The sequence below is a fragment of the Macaca fascicularis genome, chromosome 5 (assembly GCF_037993035.2).
Source record: "Macaca fascicularis isolate 582-1 chromosome 5, T2T-MFA8v1.1".
In the NCBI taxonomy this organism is placed as follows: domain Eukaryota; kingdom Metazoa; phylum Chordata; class Mammalia; order Primates; family Cercopithecidae; genus Macaca; species Macaca fascicularis.
In genome coordinates, this window is record NC_088379.1 from 108,181,034 (window position 1) to 108,204,511 (window position 23,478).

At 35.4% G+C, this 23,478-nt stretch overlaps 1 protein-coding gene across 5 annotated transcripts in view; it reads left to right on the top strand.

The window, feature by feature from the left end:
- NFKB1 (nuclear factor kappa B subunit 1) overlaps positions 1 to 23,478 on the top strand; it is a 123,426-nt gene that overhangs the window by 11,533 nt on the left and 88,415 nt on the right. For 2 of the 5 annotated variants that reach the window (XM_045392700.3, XM_005555555.5), the window contains 3 exons: positions 12,419 to 12,464; positions 16,906 to 16,984; positions 20,890 to 20,930. In XM_045392700.3, the coding sequence (XP_045248635.2) occupies positions 12,419 to 12,464; positions 16,906 to 16,984; positions 20,890 to 20,930 (166 nt within the window). The remainder of the gene's footprint in view (positions 1 to 12,418; positions 12,465 to 16,905; positions 16,985 to 20,889; positions 20,931 to 23,478) is intronic. The other 3 variants (XM_045392701.3, XM_015450694.4, XM_074040223.1) reach the window with 2 other exon arrangements.

Consider the following 23,478-nt stretch of genomic DNA (forward strand, 5'->3'; position numbering starts at 1 on the left):
CTCCAGGGTGATCGTACCCCTGTTCATAGGACCAAACATTGCTGGTTCACATAATGACTCTTTTTCTTTTAAAACATAAAGGACATATTTTTATGGATTTTTGAGGATTAATAGAATAAAAATCTAAAATAAGTCATATTCAGATTCAAGAGAGCTAGATCAGTTTCTCTATGTTTGAACAAAAGACTACTAGTCTCTTAATTCATAATGCATGAGGTCTACTTCTTCCTCAGTCTGAAAATATGAATATTCCAAAATGGTACTCAAGGCAGAGGCTACACATATCAAAATTAAAATCCTCTGATACTATGTTTTTAGGGAAGAAGAAATCTGTAGCATTAGAAATGTAGACGCAAAAGGTCAGAACAAAGTCCAGTATGTCAAGTCCCTTTTTAATGCCATCTGAATGAAAGACCTCACACCATGAACAGAGGTATTGAAGCAGTTTTTATGTGGAAATGGTAGGCAGCAGTATCTCAGGAGTGACTTTAATTATAACATTTAAGGTTTTATCTAACTTATTATAATCTTTAAAGAACTTCTCTAGCTCTACAAGTTTATTCTTGGCAGAGTTTGTCCTAATATAGTATTAATAAAAATAAATTTTACTTAGAGTATGATATAAATTACTCTTAATTACAATATAATTTTAAAATGCCCAAAACATCTTTTGATCTTATGAATTTCAGTCCGCTATGATTAAGAAGACAACCATAGGCAAAAATTTGTTTTTTATGGAACACGTTGGAATGCATTCTAATCACTTCTCTAAGAAAATCCCTGTCCCCCATGATTATAGTGAACATGATACAGCAAGAATTTAGATGCTTCTTTCAGGGGGGTGAGGTTGTATATTCTATAGTCTATTAATTCTAAGAAGTACTTTTTTCTCCCCCAGTTTAACAGTTTTGCTTAATTATATACCTTTCAGGATTTGTTTTTTGGATATTTTTCTATTACTCGTTTCTGATTTAATTCTACTGTATTTAGATAACATACTCTGCATGCTTTCAATTCTTTGAAATTTATTGAGACTTATTTTATGGCCAGGGATGTGGTCTATCTTTGTGAATATTCCATGTGTACTTAAAAATAATGTGGACTCTGGGCCGGGCACGGTGGCTCACGCCTGTAATCCCAGCACTTTAGGAGGCCGAGGCGGGCGGATCACGAGGTCAGGAAATCGAGACCATCCTGGCTAACACGGTGAAACCCCGTCTCTACTGAAAAAATACGAAACATTAGCCAGGCGTTGTGGCAGGCGCCTGTAGTCCCAGCTACTCGGGAGGCTGAGACAGGAGAATAGCGTGAACCCGGGAGGCGGAGCTTGCAGTGAGCCGAGATGGTGCCACTGCACTGCAGCCTGGGCGACAGAGCGAGACTCCGTCTCAAATAATAATAATAATAATAATAATAATAATAATAATAATAATTTGGACTCTAAAATCATTCAGTGGGGTTGTTGTAGACATACACTAGGTTCTTTTGATTGACAGTTTTGTTCCTAAGCTTTCTATACCTTTCCTACTGTGGTATGAATGTGTCCCCACCAAATTCAGGTGTTGAAACAGGATGACCAATGTGATAGTAGAAGAGGTAGAGCCTATAAGAAGTGATGGGATTACGTGCCCTTTTAAAAGGGCTTGCCGGAGGAAATTTGTCTCCTCTTGCCTTTCCGCCCACTGCCACATGCAGACACAGCATTCCTCCCCTCTAGGGGATGCATCCCTCACCAGACACCAAATGCTGGTGCCTTCATCTTGGACTTCCTGTCTCCAGAACTGTGAGAAATAAACTTGGGCTGTTTATAAATTACTCAGTCTCAGCTATTCTGTTACAGCAGCACTGGCAGACTAAGACATTTCCTGATGTTCTGTTGCTTTGCTTTTATCAATTACTGAGAGAGGAATGTTAAAAATCTTAACTGTAATTGTGGATTTGTCATTTTTTTCCATTAGTTCTTCCACTTTTTGCTTCATATATTTTGAAGCTTTGTTAATAGGTGCATACACAACAGGATCATTGCTTTTCTTTGATGAGTTGGCCCTTTGATTCTTACATGCAATGTTCCTCTTTGTCCGTAGTAATATTTCTTCTCTTGAAGTCTACTTTATCTGATATTTTAGAATATAGCCTGCTTTTCTTGTATTTAGCATTTGCATGATATAACTAGCCCAATGTGCCATCTACATACATTTAAACTGTGTCTTTAATATTAAAGTACAATTCTTATGAAAAGCATATACTTGAATCTTGCTTTTTAAAAATCCAATCTGATCATCTCTATCTTTTAGATAAGTTTACTCCAGTTCCATGTAATATTATTACTGGTACGTTGGGTTTAAGTCTCTCATCTTGGTAATTAATTATCTATTTGTACTATCTGTTCTTTATTCTTTTTTTTTTCTCCTTTTCTGCCATCCTTTGAATAAATCAAGTTTAGTGTTTTAAATTCCATTTTATCTCCTTCATTGGTTATTTTCTAAAGTGGTTACTTTACCACTTTAGAAACATATTTATTTATTACCATTTGCATCTTTGAGTCTATAATTAATTAATGTGAGAACTTGACAGTATTATACTTCTGTTTATCCTTCTGTGCTATTATTGTTATACATTTTACATCTTTGTATATTATAAACTCCAAAATATATTGTCTTGTTTTGCTGTGAAGAGTCAATTGTCTGTTTAGGAAATTAAGATAGAAGAAGTCAAAGTATTGTGCTTACTCACATATTTATCATTATTGATGCTTTTTATTCTTTCATACAGGTCCAACTTTCTATCATTTCCCTTCAGCATGAAGAAGTTTTTTTAGCATGTCTTTTAGCAGATCTGCTGGTGATGAATACTCTTAGCTCTTGTTTACTTGAAAATGTCAATTTCACCTTTATTTTTAAAAGGTGTGTTTGCTGAATATTCTGGACCAATCTCTTTTTTTCTTTTATCACTGTAAAAGTGCCTTTACATTGCCTTCTAGCTTGTACTGTGACTAATGATCATCAGAAACATCATGCTTATCGTGCTTATCATTGTTCCCCCATATATAATATGTCCTTTCTTGTCCTTTGTTGTTTTGGGATTTTTTTTTTCCTCTAGCATTAGTTTTTAAGAGTTTGGCTGTAATATGCCTAACCATGGTTTTATTTGTCTTTATCCAGCATAGAGATCTTTGAGATTCTTGGATCTGTGGGTTGAGTTTTAAAAAAATCAAAATTGGAAAAATTCTCAACTGGTATTTTTTTGAATATCTTTTCTGTCTTTTTTCTCTTTCTGGAATTCCATGTTACAAATATGTAAGACTGCTTAATATTGTCCTGTAGGTCACTGAAGCTGTGTTCACTTCTTTCTGCCTCTTTTTTCTCTGTGATTCAGTTTGGAGAGTTTTTAATTGACCTTTCTTCTAGTTTATTGGCATTTTCTTTTATAATGTTAAATATGCTAAGTCCATCTAGTGAAATTTCATTTCAGTTCTAAAATTTCCATTCTTTTTTTTTTAAAGAAAGGTGTGTGTTTCTTTGCTGATATCGCCTATCTGTTCGCTCATTATCTTCATCTTTTCCTTTATGTTATTGACCATAAGCTATTAGCCATTTTAATGTCATTGGTTGCTAATTTCGTCATTTGTGTCATTTTTTTTCTCAGTCTTATTTTCCTATTTCTTTGCAGGCTTCATTATGTTTTATTGTACGTTGTGGATATTCCATTGTGGAGAGTTTGGGGTTTTTGTCTTCCTTTAAAACGTGTTGAGTTTTGTTGTAACAAGCAGTGAATTTACTGGTGAATCACCTGGTTTTACTAAGATAGGTTTAGAGTAGCCCTTATTTTAGGATGTTTCTAACTCCCATCATGTGTTCTTTCTGAAATCACAACTGAATGCTCACAGTGTTCAGTGATGTCTTTCACCCTGGATTATTACAACTTCAGTGTCTCTCAGCACTATATGATGTCTGGAATTTCCATTTAGCTCTTAGATGTCCAGAAACTGTTTTCTATTAGGTTTGCAGGGTCTTGTCCTACAGTATCACAGCTTAGTATTTGGCCAGTGACCAGAGCTGACCCCTATGTAGATTTCTGAGGCTTTGCTTTTTGTTTAAAGCCTTTCTTTGTGATATTCTTCCCATTGCTGTTATCTCTTTGGGCTCTCCCTGAGTCATGATTTGGAAAGCGTCCCCAGTCAAAAAGTGAGGGCGAATTTAGAATTTACCTAAAGCACCTTATAATGTACTAGCCCTATGATATCCAGTGTCTTCAATTACATCTTTAGGTATTTTGTATGGCTTCACAATTGAGTATAGGAACGTGGGAAGTTCAGATAACTGTTAATCTGTGACAACTAAAACCAGAATTTGACATTCTGACAAACTTGAAATTACAGTGCTTCTTAAAATTAATGCAGTATTTTTTAAAGAAAACAAAACAAAACAAGTGTCTTCCAATTTGGCAATACAAAAAAGCAAAACTCCCATCTCTACTTTTTAGACACTTCTATCCATTTGAGAAGATTATAAATATATAGATAAAGTTAGATTGCAGTAAAACTATGCTGTCTAGTGTTAAATCACCAGTATATATAAGTGTTATAGTTATTATGTGACTACAGAGCTATAGGTTACAGGAAAAATATAGGATTTCTTGGCAGAGATTGGATTTAACTAGAGCCTTAAAGAGTTGGTGCTATTGAGGTAGGAGGTAGAAAAGATGGCATTTCAGGATGCAGGGCATACTGTGAACAAATGTACAAAAAGGAAATAAGCAAGACATTTTGAATGATTAATCTGTCTATCATAGGGAGTTTTGGTTGGGACATAATAGTAGTTGATGCTTATAATGTGATTTAATATTATAATGTATGTGCTGAGTGTTTGAAGTCTTTGAACTTTATCTTATAAGTAATATAATAATATGATGTGAAAGATACTTAAAGAGGAAGAAACCCTGCAGTGAGGGAGAACAGTGCAGAGCCTATTACTGTCATTCAGGGGTGAGGCAATAAAGGTCTCTCCTAGGATGTTGGAAAGAAGGGAGCAGATCCAAGAAACAACATGAAGAAAATAATCAGCAGAAATTGGTTATTGACTAGACATGTGTGAGAATGATATATTGGCAGAAATTGGAAAGTCAAGAATGGGGCTCACTGCAGCAGGAATGATGAAATTGGTTTTAGATAGACAGGTGAAGGGATTTAAAACATTAACTTGTTTTTATAAAGGTATCACTGCTTAAAGCTAACGGTGATTTATTAATATTTGCACTCTGAAAGTTTTAACAGTTTTAATTTTCTGTATACACCGCAGTGTTTTGTATACTATACTTGCCTCTTTTGTTCAGTTGGGAATTGAGTAAACCAATAGAGTAAAAAAATGAGTACAAAGTGGGCTCTGACTAGAACTCTAGTGTGATTACTGAATTACCAAGATAATTAACCCATACCCCACATACACTCCATTTCCCATGACACTTACTATATTGCATTGTTTTTGCCTGTTTGCCTTCCTACTTCCTAAACTGTTGCATTAGTTCGCTTTTGTGGCATAAAAAAATCACCACAAAGAAAATTAAAGACAAATACTGATTATTTCTTCCAATTTTGTGGGCTGTCTAGGTCATCTGGCCTGGCCTGCTTTGGCTAATCTCTGAGGTCTTTTGGCTAGTCGACTGGTGCTGTTTGTAGCTACTCAGCTGGTGTCCTACTGCTGTTTGTCTGAAGTTGTTTTGGCTACTCCAACTGGTGCTACCGAGCCTCAGCTAGGACTACCTCTCTCTACTCCACATGGTCTTTGATTTTCCAGTGGCTGGGGCAGGCTTGTTCACATGGTAACAATGTTCCAAGAAAGAGAATGATCTTTGCAAGGCCTCTTAAAAGCTGGGTTTAGAACTTGCACTTCTACCAGTTCCTATTGGTCAGCGTATGTCCATAGGTCTGCCAAGACTCAAAGCACAGAGAAATAAATGTTTCCTCTTGTTGAGTGGCATATAAAAAAATGTGTGGTCATTGTTTTCAATCTACCACAACTGTAAGCTGTGTGAGTACAGGAACTACATCACTCTTGCGCACTTTGGTGTTGACATAGTAGTCATAAATATTTTTAGGTGAATGACTAAATTAATGAAGGAAGGAAAACATTCATGTAGTATTTCAGTATACTGTAGTTTTAAATTATAATATACATTTGATATAATTAATATATAAGTATATACATATATAATATATAAAATACTTATTTGTTATATATAAGGTATATATAAAATGTATAGTTTTAATATGTAAGTATATGTATATAATTATGTATAATATTGTAATTGTATATATACTTTTATCATACCATCAGTGAGTATGGACATTGTTCAGGGAGAATCTCTTTATTCTCCTTCTGTCTTTTGAGATTGACCAAAGAAAATATTTTTTTAAAAAAAAGAACTATCACTTGAGTTAACATTGTTTGGTATTTTTATCCTCATAGGTGATTGCCTTGTGAAGAACTCATTTTGTGTATTGTCAGAATCCTATTCTGCTTTTCAGGCTGTGCTATGGGTAGACTAGCTCTAATCAGAACACTTGGGAGACCTGAAGCAAAGATGCGATATTAAAATAAATAATGTTATATGCCAAAGAGGAAAACCACTTCTGCCTCCTAAACAACTGAAAGAGCCAGAGACTATGGGGTCAGATTAGCCAGCGTTACTGTATGAACCTGAGCAAATGGCTTACTCTCCTTCAGCTTTGGTGTCTTATCTGGGACATTGATTCTCAGGATTGGTGAATTAAGAGAAATATGTGAACTTCTAGCTACAGTTCTTTACCCATGAGGTAGTCAGTAAAGTTTACTTCTTTCTCCATGTGAACCAAAGCACTGTCACGATGTGATGATGTTCGTTAGGGTTTCTCATGCTCAGCGTTATTGATATTTAGGGTTGCGTAATGCTTTATTGTGAGGGGCTGTCCTGTGCAGTATAGGGTTTGTAGCAGCATCTCTAGCCTCTATACACTAGATGCCAGTAGGACCACCCATCTAGCTGTGACAGGCAAAAATGTCTTCAAACGTTGCCAAATGACCCCTGGGGGCAAAATGCAAACAGTTTATCTAGCAGTGACACATAGCTAGCCACCTTAGAGACCCATAAATGTAAAATGGGAAACAAAATACTTGAGTCTTCTCAGAATGTCTAAAGCTTTTGCTGTCTATCTTCCTCCTCCTATAATTTGCCACAAACATATTGCTTATTATGCCATCTAATAAAATGGCTAACATTTGCTGTGTATTATTCTCGGTGTTAATAAGCTATGTATGAACTCACTAGCTGAATGTTGTATATGTATCTGCCATCCCTATTGGATTGACATTCCATTGTAAACAGGGACCTTATCTTTACCAGCTCCAAGCACAATGTATTTGTGTTTATCAGGTAGCTATTCTACATGTTAATTGATCACATTGCACCCAAATGAAACATGGATGTGGAAATGGAAGGAGGAGCTTTAAAACATGGAAAATTAGTTTATATAAATCTAAATGTTGTAGTGCACAAATATTGATTCCTTTTTAAAAACTTTCAGAAATCAGCTCTTATGAAAAAAAAGTAACTAAGCCACCATCAACTTTTATTTCATCACCACTAAGCCAATATCAGAAAGTTGTCAATCAGCAGCTCTTTTTAAAGTTGAAATTTTTCTATTGTATTTCTTATGAATATTTCAGTAGTGCTTAGAAGTTTTTGGCTTATTTATCATGTTTTATTCACTGTATGTCATTAATTGTTAAAGATATCAGAGTTAAACCTTAAATTCAGGAGAGGTTTACATTTCTCCTTTTTCCTATTTAAATATATATTTCTAATTACATAATTCAGTTAGAAAATTACAGTATAGAAACATATAACTCACTGAGTAAAAGTTTCCAGTTACTGTATACAGATTATACTGTATACTGTATTATTAACTGTTGCATAATATTTAACTTATAAATGTGGATAATTATAATTAAACAGTCTGTTATCAAAGGACATATAGATTATTTCCAATTACTTGCTGTAGTGAATATCCTGGTACTTATTTTTTACACACTTGCTCAGATAATTTTTAAGTACAAATTCCTGAGGTAGAATTGCAAAATCAAAAGATACGCTCATTTGTGTTTCACATTTTATGCAAAGTATTTTGTTTTCTCCAGAAAATTCCTCTGTGGAAAAGCCTTCCTCACATTCTTTATCAGTTTATTAGCCAGCAGAGAAATGATGAAAAGCCACCTCTTTTCTTGTAGTTTCATCCTCATTGCTATGCAACATGAGGTATTAAAATCACACCTAAGTGGTGTCTATTGTGGCTGAATAGTATATTGAAAGTAGAGACACTTCTCTCTGATTCCCAACTGTACTCTCTGGATGGCACCTAAAATTTTATTTTTTCAAACTGCAAATCATTTAAATGAGTTTGAAACGGTTTTATTTTTTTAAATGACATCCTGTAGAATAGAAAGAATATATTTTCTTACAGTGGGTCATAGTCAAAAGTGTGAATATCTCTGATCCTAGAAAGTTTCCCCAGTTACAAGGACAGGCGTGCTCCCAACTCCATCTTTAATGGCTCAATTCTGTGGCTTTCAAGTTAATCCACTCTGTCCTACAGCCTTCATCAAGAAGCTCGTGGTACACTTTGGTGTTAGAGGGGGCATTGTCACAGAGGTTCAGAAAATAACCCATTAGGCATTTTAGAGAACTCATCACATGTTCAGAACTAAGCTACTTGTAACATTATGTTTTTCATGTGAAAAACACAAGCAATTCACTGGCTATTTTATTTGTTGCTGGCTAGCTACACTTTCTATTTCTTTTTCCGTGGTGTGAAAATCTTCCTAAAAACCTCACTATTGGGAAAAGAGATGCAGAGGTTAGTCCCATCTTCTCCCCCGGAAACTTACTATCGCCCTTTTGGCTTCAAGGTCCTTCCTCAAAAGCAAAGAACTGAGCAAGGGAAAGTGAAGGGAAGGGCTGGGGGAACAGGGAGGTAGAAGGGGTTTTCCCTGGTCTTTTCTAATTCTTTAGTTCCAGAGGCTTAGTTGGTATTTCAACATTTTAGAAATAAAACCTGCTTTTACAATTAATGCAAATATCACTTAGTGATTCATCCTTTCCAAATGATTCTTGGTTTCTTTTGACATTTTATTTTTAAATTGTGAATTAACATTGACATCACTGTAGCGTTACTATTACTTCAGCTCTTCACAGTGAACTTAACTGTCTTGCAAAGGCTGTTTTAAAAGTTCAGATTTTAACTGTCACCCAAGTGAGCCTTGGGCTGCTGTTAGGCTTTTAAAACTGTGATCCTTTGGCAAGAATTGGTGTATAAATCATGGGGAGGATAATGAAGGGGAAGATCATGTTTGATTTGGCAGTTTGTCTAGTGCCTGCAATTGACAGATTTTCATTAAGGTTTTAGCTATAGTAGTGATCACACATCAGTTCTAATAAAGTAGGTTTAGTTTGAGTTTTAAAAATTAGCGTGAGGACTACTTTATGTTAACTGTATACATTCAGAAGTCTGGAAAACCCATCCACAGGTTTAAATATATATAATCAGTATAATTAACAAGTCAACGGCCTCATCTCTCTGTTTTTGAGGACCATAGGCTAATACTGTTTATGAAGATTCAGGAGACCAGTCTAGATTGACAGAAAGCTTAAAGGCAAAGATGGTTTTAATGTTTTTCTTGGAAGTTTGAGCTCCTGTGGTATTCTAAGGATCGGGATTTTGACATTGATTGTTCTAGCTGGTATTCAGTACTGTATTTAAGTGTAATTTTTTTACTAGTATTCTTCATATAACTGAAAACTATGCCAATGATTCTTTGATATAGATATATACTTATAAATATATATGAAAATCCAAGTTTACCAAAAAATATTAAGACTTAGGGGATATGTTATTTGAATAGGCATTTATTTGCTAATTAACATATTCTAAGCTCCACAAGGTTATATTCTTTTCAAAAGTCCATTCCATCAAAATCTGTCATTTTTACAGATGAAAAAACAAAGGCCACAGTGAGTTTAGTTAATATCCAAGACCACACAGCCAACATGATAGAACTCTTAAATTTCAAGTGACTTACCCTTTTTACTGTATCAGGCTAATTTTCCCTTTTTTAACTGCTTGTCTTAATTGGGATTTGTTTAATTGTGGCTATCAGTATATCCTCAATCATTACTTTCTTGTTTTAGTCAAATGTTTCACTGCAAATCTGCATGAACTTCTGAAGGACTCAGAGCTGCCCTTTTGCCCTTTTCCCTTTTGTTAAAGTTGTACACTGCTCTGCATCCCCCTAGAATGCTCATCAGCTTTCCCACTCTTCCTTACTCACATAGTGCTCCGGCAGGAGAGGATTTCTTTGAAAATCAGATTCTTTTTTGGAGAGCTTTGTGCTTATTGGAGTGTTATATGATATATTCATTAGGGTGAGGGCTAAACTATTTGAACAAAGAGACTTGACAGTGCATTTGGGTTAAAGAACAAAGTTTATTTCTTTCTCTCATCACCACCAGCATGAGCAGCCTGGATGGTCAGAGCAGATCTGTCTCATGGCATTGTTCAGGGATCCTCATTCCTTCCCTCTCATTTATCTGCCATCCCCTAGGCTGTTAATCATCATCTTTTTGGTAGAAGCCAGGTCTTCTCCATGTCTGAGTTTATATGGAGGAATCATGTCAAGGGCCATAAGCCCAGACCTGGAAATGGTGCACAAGAGTTCTGACATTGCACTGGTGAGCATTTGGTCAGATGGCCATCTCTAACTCCATGACTTGTCGGGTATGCACTAGGTAAGCAGTCACATTTCCAGCTACAATACTAATACTATGGGAAAGGAGACAGCACATTTTGGTGGATAGCTGACATTCTCATCTTCAGTCCTAAGCACCCATGACTGCTTCATAGACTTTATGAAAAAAAAAAGAAAAATTACCCCCAGGAATTAATGCTTACCCTCAGCCTTGTTTTTCTTTATTTTTCTCATTTTTCATGTCACATATCTAAAATTTGATCTAAATAAATTTAAAATTAACTTGTATTTGAATAATAATAATGACATTTCTCAAGGAAGTAAATCTCAAATGATATGTGATTTTAGATACTATCTTTATCTGACCACGTGGCTCCTCCCTTTAATCAGGGAGGGCCTCCAGGTAATAGAAGATTGCTAGGGCCTGCAGTATATTAATGTTTAGCTGGAGTTGATTAAATCTGAGACCTATAGCCTTGATAATAAGGGCTTTTATTTTTGTCTTTTTTATTGCACTTTTATTATGGAGTTTCTGTACCAGCTGGACGACGGCAGAAACATGGCTTGCTTCTGTGGAACACGCTAGAGCAGCAGTCCCCAACCTTTTTGGCATCAGGGACCAGTTTCGTGGAAGACAGTGTTTCTACAGACTGGGGCCTGGGGATGATTTTGTGATGACTCAAGCACATTACATATATTGTGCACTTTATTTCTATTATTATTACGTTGTAATATATAATTAAGTAAGTAAGTATACAGCTCACCATAATGCAGAATCAGTAGGAGTCCTGAGCTTGTTTTCCCACAGCTAGACAATCCCATCTGGGAGTGATGGGAGACTGACCCATCAGGAGACAGTGACAGTGATCATCAGGCATTAGATTCTCATAAGGAGCACACAACTTAGATCCCTTGCATGCACAGTTCACAATAGGGTTTGTGCTCCTATGAGAATCTAATGCTGCTGCTGATCTGACAGGAGGTGGAGCTCAGGCGGTAATGCAAGCAATGGGGAGCAGCTGTGTATATACAGATGCAGCTTGGCTGGCTTGCCTACTGCTCACCTCCTGTTGTCCTGCCTTATCCATGGCCCAGGGTCTGGGGACCCCCTATGCTAGAGGACAGAGCCTGGTACACTATAGGAGTCCTCCCCTTGTGCTATGCAGAGTACTGATCAGTCCCTTTTGAGCTTCTCAACCTCGTAGAAAACTTTGAGACAGTTCTGGGACCATCACAAAGTTTATGAAGGGTTGGAAAACAATATACTTAAGGAACTAAGATTGTGAATCCTTCAAGTTCAGAGGGTGATAAAAAGAAATGGCTTCTAAGAATCACAGTATGTATGTTTTTTTATACAAAGCGTAAAGATCATTTGTACCAAACTCAGGGCACTGTGGTGAGCTTAACACGAGGGTATTGAATCATACGTAAGTGGTAATTCCTTGATTATGCAATCTCCTTGCTGTTAGATTTAGATACCAAAGAGGAACTACATCATGTCCTCCTCCTATGGTCTTCAAAAAAGGATTATATTTGGTCTTATTGGTATAATACAGTTTATTCCTGCATGAATTCCATGGTGATAGAATTTTTAAAGTTTATTATGTTGTTACAGTTTTGTTTTGTTTTGTTTTAATATACAGCTTCAGAATGGCAGAAGATGATCCATATTTGGGAAGGCCTGAACAAGTAAGTGTCATAATCTCACTGGCAATTCTATTTAAATATATTCATATTTTAAAATATACAAAGACAACAGTAAGTTAGCACTAGGAAAATTCTAAAATTAGTATTTTTTTTTTTAGATTTCAGTTTCTCTGTCCTTTCATGTGAAGTTGGAGAGGATATGTCATGTAAAATGAGTAACACACCCTGCTTTCGTACACATTGTTGCATAAAAATTATATACGCTACAGGATAGCTATTGTATTAGCTTTCTAGAGCTACCATAACAGATCACCACAAACCTGATGGCTTAAAACAACAGAATACATTATCTCACAGTTCTGGGGGCTAGAAGTGTGAAATGAAGGTGTTGGCAGGTTTGGTTCCTTCTGGAGGCTCTCAGGAAGAATCTGTTCCATGCCTCTCCCTAGCTTCTGGTTGGTTACTGGGAATCCTTGGCTTGTAGCTGTATCGCTCCAATCTCTTCCTCCATCGTCACATGCGCTTCTTCCCTGTGTGTCTCTACTGTGTCTCTAAACCTAAATCTCCTTCTCTTTTTTTCTTATAAAGGCATCATTGGATTTAGGGTGCACCCTTATCCAATATGACTTCATCTTAATTTGCTTATATCTTCGAAGACCCTATTTCCAAATAAAGACACATTCACAGGTACCAGGGATTAGGACTTAAAGGTGTCTTTTTGGGAGGGAACACAGTTTAACCCACTACAGCCCCTTGGCATATTTAATGTGTACACATGGATGTAGAGAGTGGAATGACAGACCATGGAGATTCAGAAAGGTGAGGTGTGGGAGGGCAGTGGGATGGGGGTGGATGATAAGAAGTTACTTAATGGGTACAATGTATGTTATTTGAGTGATGGATACCCTAAAAACCCTGTTTTGACCACTATACAATCTATGCATATAACAAAATTACACTTGTACCCCATCAATTTATACCAAAAAAAAATTTATTTAAAACTGATCTAGTAAGGAGACAGATTATTGTAGTGAAAAGATCTTTGGACTCAGAATTTGAAGATCTTTATATAAGTACTACTGACTACTACAGATCAGCTCCTCAGACTTGAAGAATCACTTAGTCCCCATAATCCTCACTTTTCTCACTTGCAATATAGAAATGCTAGCACCACACTAACAGGGATGAGTCAAAAATATTCGATGAATGTGCTTTGAAGCATAAAACTGTTCCTATCATTATATTAGTGGTTATGAAAGGATAGCAGTGTCCTTTTTTCCTTTTCTCCTATATTTTATTTTGAAAAATGTTGGAAAAAATAAATAGAAATGTTGGAATAGTCTAACAAATCTACATTGGTTCTTTTTTTTATGGTATCTTAAATTATCTTTTTTTTTTTAATTATACTTTAAGTTCTAGGGTACATGTGCACAACGTGCAGGTTTATTACATATGTGTACTTGTGCCATGTTGGTGTGCTGCACCCATCAACTCATCATTGGTTCTTAAAACCAACATTTTTGCTTTTCTCTTTTCACTCTTTCTTGTGTATATATATGTGTATATATGTGTGTATATGTGTATACATAATCATTTGAAAGCAATTTTCAGACTCTGGAGCAATTATAATGGCAATATTAAATTTTTTATGTAATGATTCCAAGAAGTATTTCAAACATGGAGATGTGTTCATTCATCAGCTATTTATTGAGGCATTACTTTGTGCCAGAACATTGGCTTAGGGGGAAAAGAATAAGTGATAGATACACTCTAATTTCAGGAAGCTACTACTGTAATAGGAATACTGCTAGAGCATATATCACCATATGAAAACAGACATTGTTTTCATATGGTGATATATGCTCCAGTAGTATTCTGCGCAGAGGGGGATAGAAATGTTCAGCAGCATCACTAGGTGCTACCTTGGAGGAAGAGCAGAGTTACGGAGGACTTTCCAAAGGAAGTCTTCGTAAGCTGAGATTTGAAAGATGTAGTTTGCTAGACTAGACAAGGATAAGGAACACTAGGTGCCAAGATAGCCTGGTCACATTTAAATTTTAGTGGCAATCATTTAAAATAGTGGATTTCCGAAATTGCACATGCAAAGAATCAGCCAGAAAAATAAAACCAGAAGTGGAATACGTTTTAAAGGCTCTGGTATTATTTCTATAAATAAAATAGACATATATAGCATTTATTACTTTGGGTAATATTCTGATTGATTTGGAAATAATGACTATGCATTGCTTTTTGCATTAAGATGCTCCTTTCTAATTTTATTTTTTTAATGGTGATTTAGGATAAATCTAGGAACATTTTCTTTTATTGAAACAAAGACATTTGGCTAATTGTATTATCAAAACCCTTTGTTTTACCTTTCGCTTTTAATATGCTCTCTCTAACAATTAAGGGCGAACTAACCAGCATGAGGATTGTTTCTGCTTGATTTTAAACCATCCTTTCCTGTCTGTACACAGGAAATCTTATCAACAAGAGATGATTCTTTATGCCACAGAAGAGTAAAACCTGCCGAAAACATTCATTTTGAAAGTTTTTCTTATGTGGGCATCTTTGCGATCATCAGTAAAAGGGGTGGGGCATGTTCTGACATTTCCATTTTTGAGGCAAGAGGTCTTGAAGTTTTTTTCTTTCTTGGCTTGAGCTTGATGGTTTATATTTTGTAAAGTTTGCTTGTCCTTAGTGTTTTAGTGGAGTCTGGAATTTGCTCTCCACCCTGAACTAATAAACAATGCCAGCTGCAGCACAACACAACTACTCTCTTAGTCTGAAGTGGAGAGTATATCTCTCTCCTAAGGCGAGCCCTTTTGCCCACTCACCAGTCATTTAGCCACCACAGGAAAGAGTTTTCCTGCCAGGTTTTCAGTTTGCTCTGAGACTGTTAAAATCCTCTATGAAATGAGGCCCATTTTTGCAGAACATGGTTTTTCATTCCTGTATTTCCTTTTCAGCAAACAATGAATAGCATCAGTGAGTTTTTACTCTTACAAGCATTGAAGTGAAGCGCATTCTTTTTTCCTCAGTTGAAAATTTGCATCCCTCAAATGGATCTGAAGTACTCTTTATTTAAATGACATTTGTCTTAACTCTTAATTTAACTAGGCGTACTAAAATCTTCGGTACCGCAGAACTTCCAGTTATTTACTACTAAGGACAGGAGACAAGCTGTAACACTGGCTACTAAAAGAAATGAAAAGCGAGTTCAGCACACTTACTAACTAGTCTCATCAAAAGTGAAATATGGCTGGTTTCCATGCTGTCCACAGACATTTCAACCATATAACTTCTTTAGGCTAAAAGAAATAGCAAGCTTAGAAATATGGTTTTAAAATCCGAAATGAACCAGCGGTTACAAATTTTTTTGATAAGTAATGAATAGTAATTTATTAAGATAGAATTTACTGTCTTCAAAATATACTGCATGCTCACTCTGTTGCTGCCCTAACAAATTACCACATACTTGTGGCTTAAAACAACACAAATTTATACTTCTGAGTCAGGAGCTCAGAAGTCTAGAATCAAGGTGTTGGCAGGGCTGCTTTCCTTCTTGAGACTCTCATCTCTTTGCCTTTTGAGCTTCTAGTGGCTGCCTACTTTCCTTGTGTACCCTCTTATCATACCAGCCTCTTGCTTCCATTGGCACACCTCCTAATATTCAGTGTGATTTCCTGAATCCCTCTCGTCAGGCCCACCTGGGCAATTCAGGACACTCTCTTAATCTTAATATCATTACGTTAATGACATATGTAAAATTCCTTTTGTCATATAAGGTAGCACTCGCAGGCTCTGAGGATTAGGATGCAGAGATGTTTAGGGGGTCATGATTCAGCTTACCACACCCACTAAATTCCAGGTATTTTGTGTTATACTAGGAAAGTGAAGGTAAAAGAAATGAGTGAGCTCAGTGCTTGGTTTTCTACTCCTTGTACTGTCAGTTATATTTTCTGTTATTCTGTAAATAGTCCCAGAGGTACTCTCTGTCATTCTTTCAGGTCTTGACATTGGATAGCTAGATGAGGGGTATGTTTACCACCATAGATGAAGTACTGATTTCTAGGATTATATTCAACTCATGTTGTTTATACTTCTAAGAGAGTACAAGCTTCAAATCATTCATTCAGCAACTATTTAAGTATCTGTTCTGTGATAAGCATGTGCTTGGCCCTGAAGATATACCAGTAAGCAAGCTAGACCAGGTCCCTGCCTCTGGGGACTTTATAGCCAAGTTATGCTTCTCAAATCCCTCTGTTACTTAAATGTTGTCCAACCCTAAATAAAGTTTTGTACACATGAGAACTTACCTAGGTCTCATGAAGATCTTTTGAAATCCTGATTTAAAATATTTTCAGATTTTTGTTTTTGGCTTTAGTTTCATTCCTATTATAAAGTTTTTGGTGTCCCAACTTCAAATTTTTCATATAATGTAGAAAAAATGATTGAAACATTTAAATGTTCTTCTTTACAGATGTTTCATTTGGATCCTTCTTTGACTCATACAATATTTAATCCAGAAGTATTTCAACCACAGATGGCACTGCCAACAGGTAAGAAAACGCATCCCTGTTACTCTGTTGTTCTGCTTTCAGTCTTAGTAAAATGCGGGATTTGTTAATAGTGTCTCCTAGAAATTCAGTTGTGTACCTAGAAAGGAAATGGTGATTTGTTCTAAAAACCAATCTTTTAATATACTTTCTTGAAATATATTTACACAAAAATATTTCATCTCAATTACCCCTTGTATGGTTTACTGCATTTCATATCTGCTACGACTACTCAGAAGGAATTTCTTTACTTAATATAAGGATTTTCTTTATTATCTCTGTATTCCTTTTAAGTCCCTTCTCCTAGATTCACACGAGGCAGTCTCCACTCTTCATTTCTGTTTCAAACATTTAAGAGGGCCTGTTGTGTGCTACCAGTGTGCCAGTCACTGGAGAATCAAAGTGTACAGAAATTGTAAAAATCATCTCAGTAGAAAAATCATCTTTATAAACGCTTAAAACTTTGCACTCTGACAAGTTGGATAAAACTCATAATCCTTCCTTCTAACATGACTGTTTTAATTGTCCCCATCAGCAACTGTTTAATTTCATAAGAGTAATAAAAAACAACAACAACTCATTTTGCCTCTTTCTTAAAAAAAATTGGTTTATTTGTATGTAAGCTTGGTGTGATGGCTCTTTTTATGTTCTGTTTCTCTCCTCACTTCACCTGTCACCAGTGGGACTTAACAGATGTTCAAAAGCAGTGTGAGTGAATTATAGAGGTTAGTGTAAAAGAGTTTGGTACTCACTGAAGTGGGCATCAGCTCTTTTATTTACCAGGGACTTGCTTGTCTTCATTGGGAGATTTTATCCAATTTGTATTATCCTCATTTAAAATTATCATGGTTACTACAGTATTTACTTTTCATTTGCTTTAGATCAGAAAACTTTTCCTGCGTTTATATCTTTAGTATTTCTAGGAGTTCATGGGAGGGAAAAAAGTAGATCTACTATACTTTCACCTTCACTCGTGAAGGTGTATTTCAGAGGTTTTTCTCTCTTTACCCCCTACAAAACATTATTTTTAGGCTGCCATGTCTGCGATCTTGTGAAGTGCTTTCCAATGTGAGCTCTAGGTCAGCTTCCTGTGAACCAGTAAATGTGTTGGTAGTGTGTGTGTTTCTTGTGAACTTTTTAATTCTAGAGTTCAAAGTATTTTTCTTAGTATTAATGTATTATTGAAAATATAAGATCTTGGTTCTGTCCACAGGAAATACACACATTTCCTCTTAGTGTCTTGTGAATACCAAACAGTATCCTGAGGCAGATGTTTTCTTAATTTTTTTCCTTCAGATTTATGGGCATGAAAATAAGATTATCAAAATAACCATCTCAGTAAATATTCTGTGGTCACAGCTTTGTGTTGTAGAAATTATTTTGCCGTAATATTAGAAAAACTATTCAAATTACACCTAAAAATCTAATTTGTTAGTTCTTACCCCATCATTTTTATCTATATGTTTTTCCTTCTTCATTGCAGTATCATAGTACAATTTTTATAGTCCAAGATATATAGGATGTTGTATTCAAATTTTTGAAGAGGTAGAGAGGTTGATTATCTAAACCAATATTAACTTGTAACTGTAAAATGGATTATTTTAGTCTACTAGATTTTTTGAAATCTAAAACCTTTAGTAGATCTAGTACTTGTTGAAGACTATGGGATACGACATAAATCTTAGGTCTAAAGTTAAATTTCTCTGCACAGTGGAATGTCCCTTTCATGGCACAGAAAGGTGGCCAAAAGAATGTTGGCCTTAAGACAACAAATATATGCATATCAAATCTAATTTTCTAGTTGATTTAACTTTTAATGTGTTTCCTGAAAGAGAAAAAATGGCTCTATTTTACACGAATTTTCACATAGTTAAAGGAAATTAAATCCTACAGGAAAAATAATGGCAGATTTGTGGGTGTTTTTAGCAGAGTTAAAAAGTGAGAGACTTGAAGTTTAATGTAAACTTGCTTCCAACTCCTCTATTTTTCATGACATCCAAATGTTGCTGTCTTAGAGGACTATCTTGATACGTTCTTTCACCATTATAACAGGGAATATTTTTATAAGTGTTACATTGTCATACAGGCTGTATCTTAGTGTGAAAATATTTCTATTTCTAATCAATTTTATTTCCTTATCCAAAATTAAATTCTAGCTATTTGGGGGGAATTTTTTAATTATGCTTATATTTCTAAAAGTAATTTAAAACGTCCAGGGGTGAATTTCATACAGACAAAAGATGGTAATTTAATACATTGACCAGTGACTCCCCCCTTTTTTTTCTTGTGTATGCTTCATTTCAGATGCAGTCATTTTTCAACTGGCTTCCTTGTAAATTTCTTGAATAATAACAGGAAGTAATTATACCCTTGTTTTTTCCAGTTCTCTAGCCTTATCCTGATTTATCATAATATTGAAAAGATAAAAATAAGTTCTCTGGACGGGCGAGGTGGCTCATGCCTGTAATGCCAGCACTTTGGGAGGCCGAGGCAGGTGGATCATGAGGTCAGGAGTTCAAGACCAGCCTGGCCAAGATGGTGAAACCCTGTCTCTACTAAAAAAATACAAAAATTAGCTGGGTGTGGTGTTGGATGCCTGTAATTCCAGCTACTCGGGAGGCTGAGGCAGAGAATTGCTTGAACCCGGAGGCAGAGATTGCAGTGAGCCGAGATTGTGCCATGGCACTCCAGCCTGGGCGACAGAGTGAGACTCTTTCTCAAAAAATAAATAAATAAATAAATAAAAATAAATTCTCTTTTATGTTATAGTTTATTTTTAATTTAAACCTGAAGGTTTATCTCCTCACAAATTTATCTAAAATAAGAGGTCTTGAGCTTCTTCTGAAAGAAAATGAAGATTAAAATGGACATACAAGCATTCTCCTAAAATATTTTTAGCACTAAACATCTTAATATACATTCAAATAAATGAGAACCACCACATCCCTTTATTTATTGCAGAGCTATGAGTTATACTATTGACATAAAAATCAGCTGGGAAGCTTAAGGACTTTTTCATATTGAACAATTTGTACTTATGTTATCAGAGATTCTGATTTTCCTTTGAATTTTGGGTATGGATTAAGCCTCTAGTTTTCTTTGTGTTTATACAATAATTAATTTGCATACACCTATCTTCAATTAAATTATTTTCAGTATTTTATAAAATGTCTGAGCTGTTTTAGAACATAGTTTATATGACAGCACAATATTCAAAATTGCATATAAACATCAAAAGTTATGGATTAATATGAAAATTTTACCATGTCTGATAGACCAAATTACATTGGGAGTGTCAGGGAGGAAAGGGGAAACAAACTAACCAGTTAAGGAATGAAGGTCCTTTCCCTTTAAGTAAAAAAAACAGAAAACCTAGTGTAAGGAAAAAGAGGTAGCCCGAAATCATTATCTATCATGCATATATATGCAGGTTGCTAGATCAGTATCTTTTAATTTCACATTAAGCCTACTGTCTTTGAGGAATGAAAGTCAGTGTCTAATGATGTGAAGGCCAAAGAAAATGTCATAGTGCCCAGAAGTGGTTGCTGCCTTTAGTTGGTATTTGTCATTTTAAAATGCTTTGTTAGGAGACAAGATTATGAAGGCTGTTGACATCAATTCTTGCCAGCCGTATGCCTTTTATTGGGTTAGGAAATGTGCCATCACCATTCAACAAACATTTATTTATTGTGGTTCGCTAAACTTGTAAAAGTATTATTAAAATAAGGGTTAATTTAATATTTCAAACAAGGAAGAGAAATTATATCCTTGTGGAATTTTAACCAAAAATTCATTTAAAATTTTTACATAAAAACATAATTTCAGTTTTTGACTTGCTTTACATTTTATACCAAATTTGAGAAGCCTCACAGTTTCTTTTGGTTTCTGTTTGTTGTTTTTGTTTTTAGCAGATGGCCCATATCTTCAAATATTAGAGCAACCTAAACAGGTAAGATTAAAGGGGTGGGACTTTAAATGTTAGATTCCAGTGTCTAATATTGAGATCATAAGCACTGAAGAATAATAAATGAATTCTATGAAGGAAGTAGCTTATCTGAAAGATCAACAACCTGACAAATTATGTAACAGCTTTCTTCATTCACTTTACATTTCTCTTAGTCATTGTTCACACTGTCCTGAGCCTCAGTACATAGTTATGTAAAACTGCAGTTAATTACAGTATTATAATTACAGTTAATTACAGTATTCTGCTGTCTCTACTAGCTTAACTTATCAGCCACTTCCAGGAAAGGCAGAGGTGATTTGCATTTATTTTCATTTATGAAGAAGTACATATGCATACAGTTCACATGTACTGAACGACATCCCTCTATTATCCTTGCACATGTAGTACCTCTTAGCCTTCCTCCTTCCTTTGGTAGCCCCAGCCTTTTCTGTGCTGCCCTTGGAACATGTAACCTAACATACTAAAAGTACCAGTGGGAAGTAAAATGTTAGAATGAACTATTGAATTCTCTTCCCTCTGGTGTTAGCTTTAGACTCAGCCTCTTTGGAGTCAGGAGAGGAACATTTTATCAGGCTCTTCCCCTTACCACTAGAGTCTGTAGAGGATAGCGCAGAACTGACATGGCCTCCTCACTGTATCCAAGTCTGTGGATATTTATAGGAAGTTGGATGGGACCAATGCTGTGAAAGAGGAAGAAAGGCAATCCTTAATGTCTGCATATAGGAGGTTTCAATTATTAGGGAATGGAAGTGATGGTATAGTTCCCCACCGAATGAGGACAGTCGGTAAATCTTTGGATGGATGAACTAATCACAGTTTTGTGTGATGGAGGATATGGATACCTGTCCTCTTGCAGCTATATTACCCAATACATTTTCTAAGTATTCTTTTCATTAGCTCAGGTGAGTGAAACACTTTTGCATTTTGTAACATTTAACACATGCTAACTAGGTCACAAGCTTAAATAAAGCATCCACTGCATTGTGGTTTCCAGAATCGTGACATTATATATATATTATATTTGGTCAGCATTTGATATAAATGTCTTAATGATTGCTGAACAGGCTATCCTTGTAAGGTTGAAATTAGATGAAAGATTTTGCTGCCATATGAAACTTTGGGGCATGGTTCTAGTTCTTGCAGATGTCACATCCTGACTCCACAGGCTGCCAGTAAAACTCCATTGCTTTACCACCATGTTCAACTCTTTTTAGCAGTTATTTCTCACAGAAGGTCATCAATTCCCAGTGGAATTTTATCCCTTAAAATTCTATGGGATTTTTGGCATCCTGGAAAATTTCCCAGCTTTTAAGATGTAGGTAGTCTATGAAACAGAAATCAACTAAAATTTATTTGTCTGCATATGCCAAAGTATTTTCTCCAATATCATTTTCATAAGCATAGCACTACAATAAGAATTTTTAAATGTAATTCCTTATTATGGATCCAACCGTCATAAGGAAAAATTGGCATTTATGATTTACCTGAAGGGTTAATGTAGTTCCAAAATACAAAATTTAATTCATATAAAAGCTTATGTGAGTAAAACAGTGTGTTTACCAAAGTGATGCTATTTTGATGTCTGAATTCAGTGAAAGTAAGAAGGTTGTATTCAAGTCAGACTTTCTGACTGAATGGATGTAGCCTTGCCTTTGAGGTTGATGACTCATTTTAAGCAAATGGAGTTACTGAGATGAGTGAATGTGGATTAAAGGCAAAACTTTAATCTCAGAAATTTAGAATCAGAAATGCATTTGACAACATCTTCCTGAAAAAAGTTATAAAATTTCATCCTCAGGTTAAAAACTTTTGAGGATTTAGATACTTTTATGCAACCATCAAAAATGTCTATTAAGTATTTATAGTCTATTTGACACCACTCCCAATAAGATAGAAACACATATGTGTCTATATTTTTCCAACTGCCCCAAAGGAATTTTGTGATTAAAGGTAATGAATTGTATGTGTGTGTGTTTCGTTTTTTTTTTTTTTTTTTTGAAGTTAGAAAAAGGTTCTTTTTTCTTTGGGACCTCTTAGCCACAGATTTTCCCCAGCTCTGACAGAGATGAGTCATAGCATAGACTACTAATTTTTAGAACATCCAGTTCTGTTGCATATTAATCAGTGTTAATTAACTAATACTATTCAAAAACTCAAACTGTGTTTAAATTGATTAGCAGTCAAGTAAACCTGTATTCTTATGGTTAGCTAATTCTGGAGGCTATTATACATGTGTTGTTTTTTTTATGGTTTTAGAAACTTTGTTTAATGATTTAAAAAACCAACAGTGTTTGCTTACAAAAGGCATAGGGCTGAAATTGTAAATTATTTTAAAATTTGAATTGTGTGAGAATCAAAACAAAGGAATTACCTCTGAAACTTCATCTCCAAAGGCTTCACTTGTGTTTAGATCTGGAATCTCCCAAGGAGTTGTTTTAGGTCTCACTGTGATGAGTTGATCATACACTTTAGACCTATGTGTGCACTGAGGAAATTTCCCAGACTAGGAAATTTACTTTAGGCCTTACTT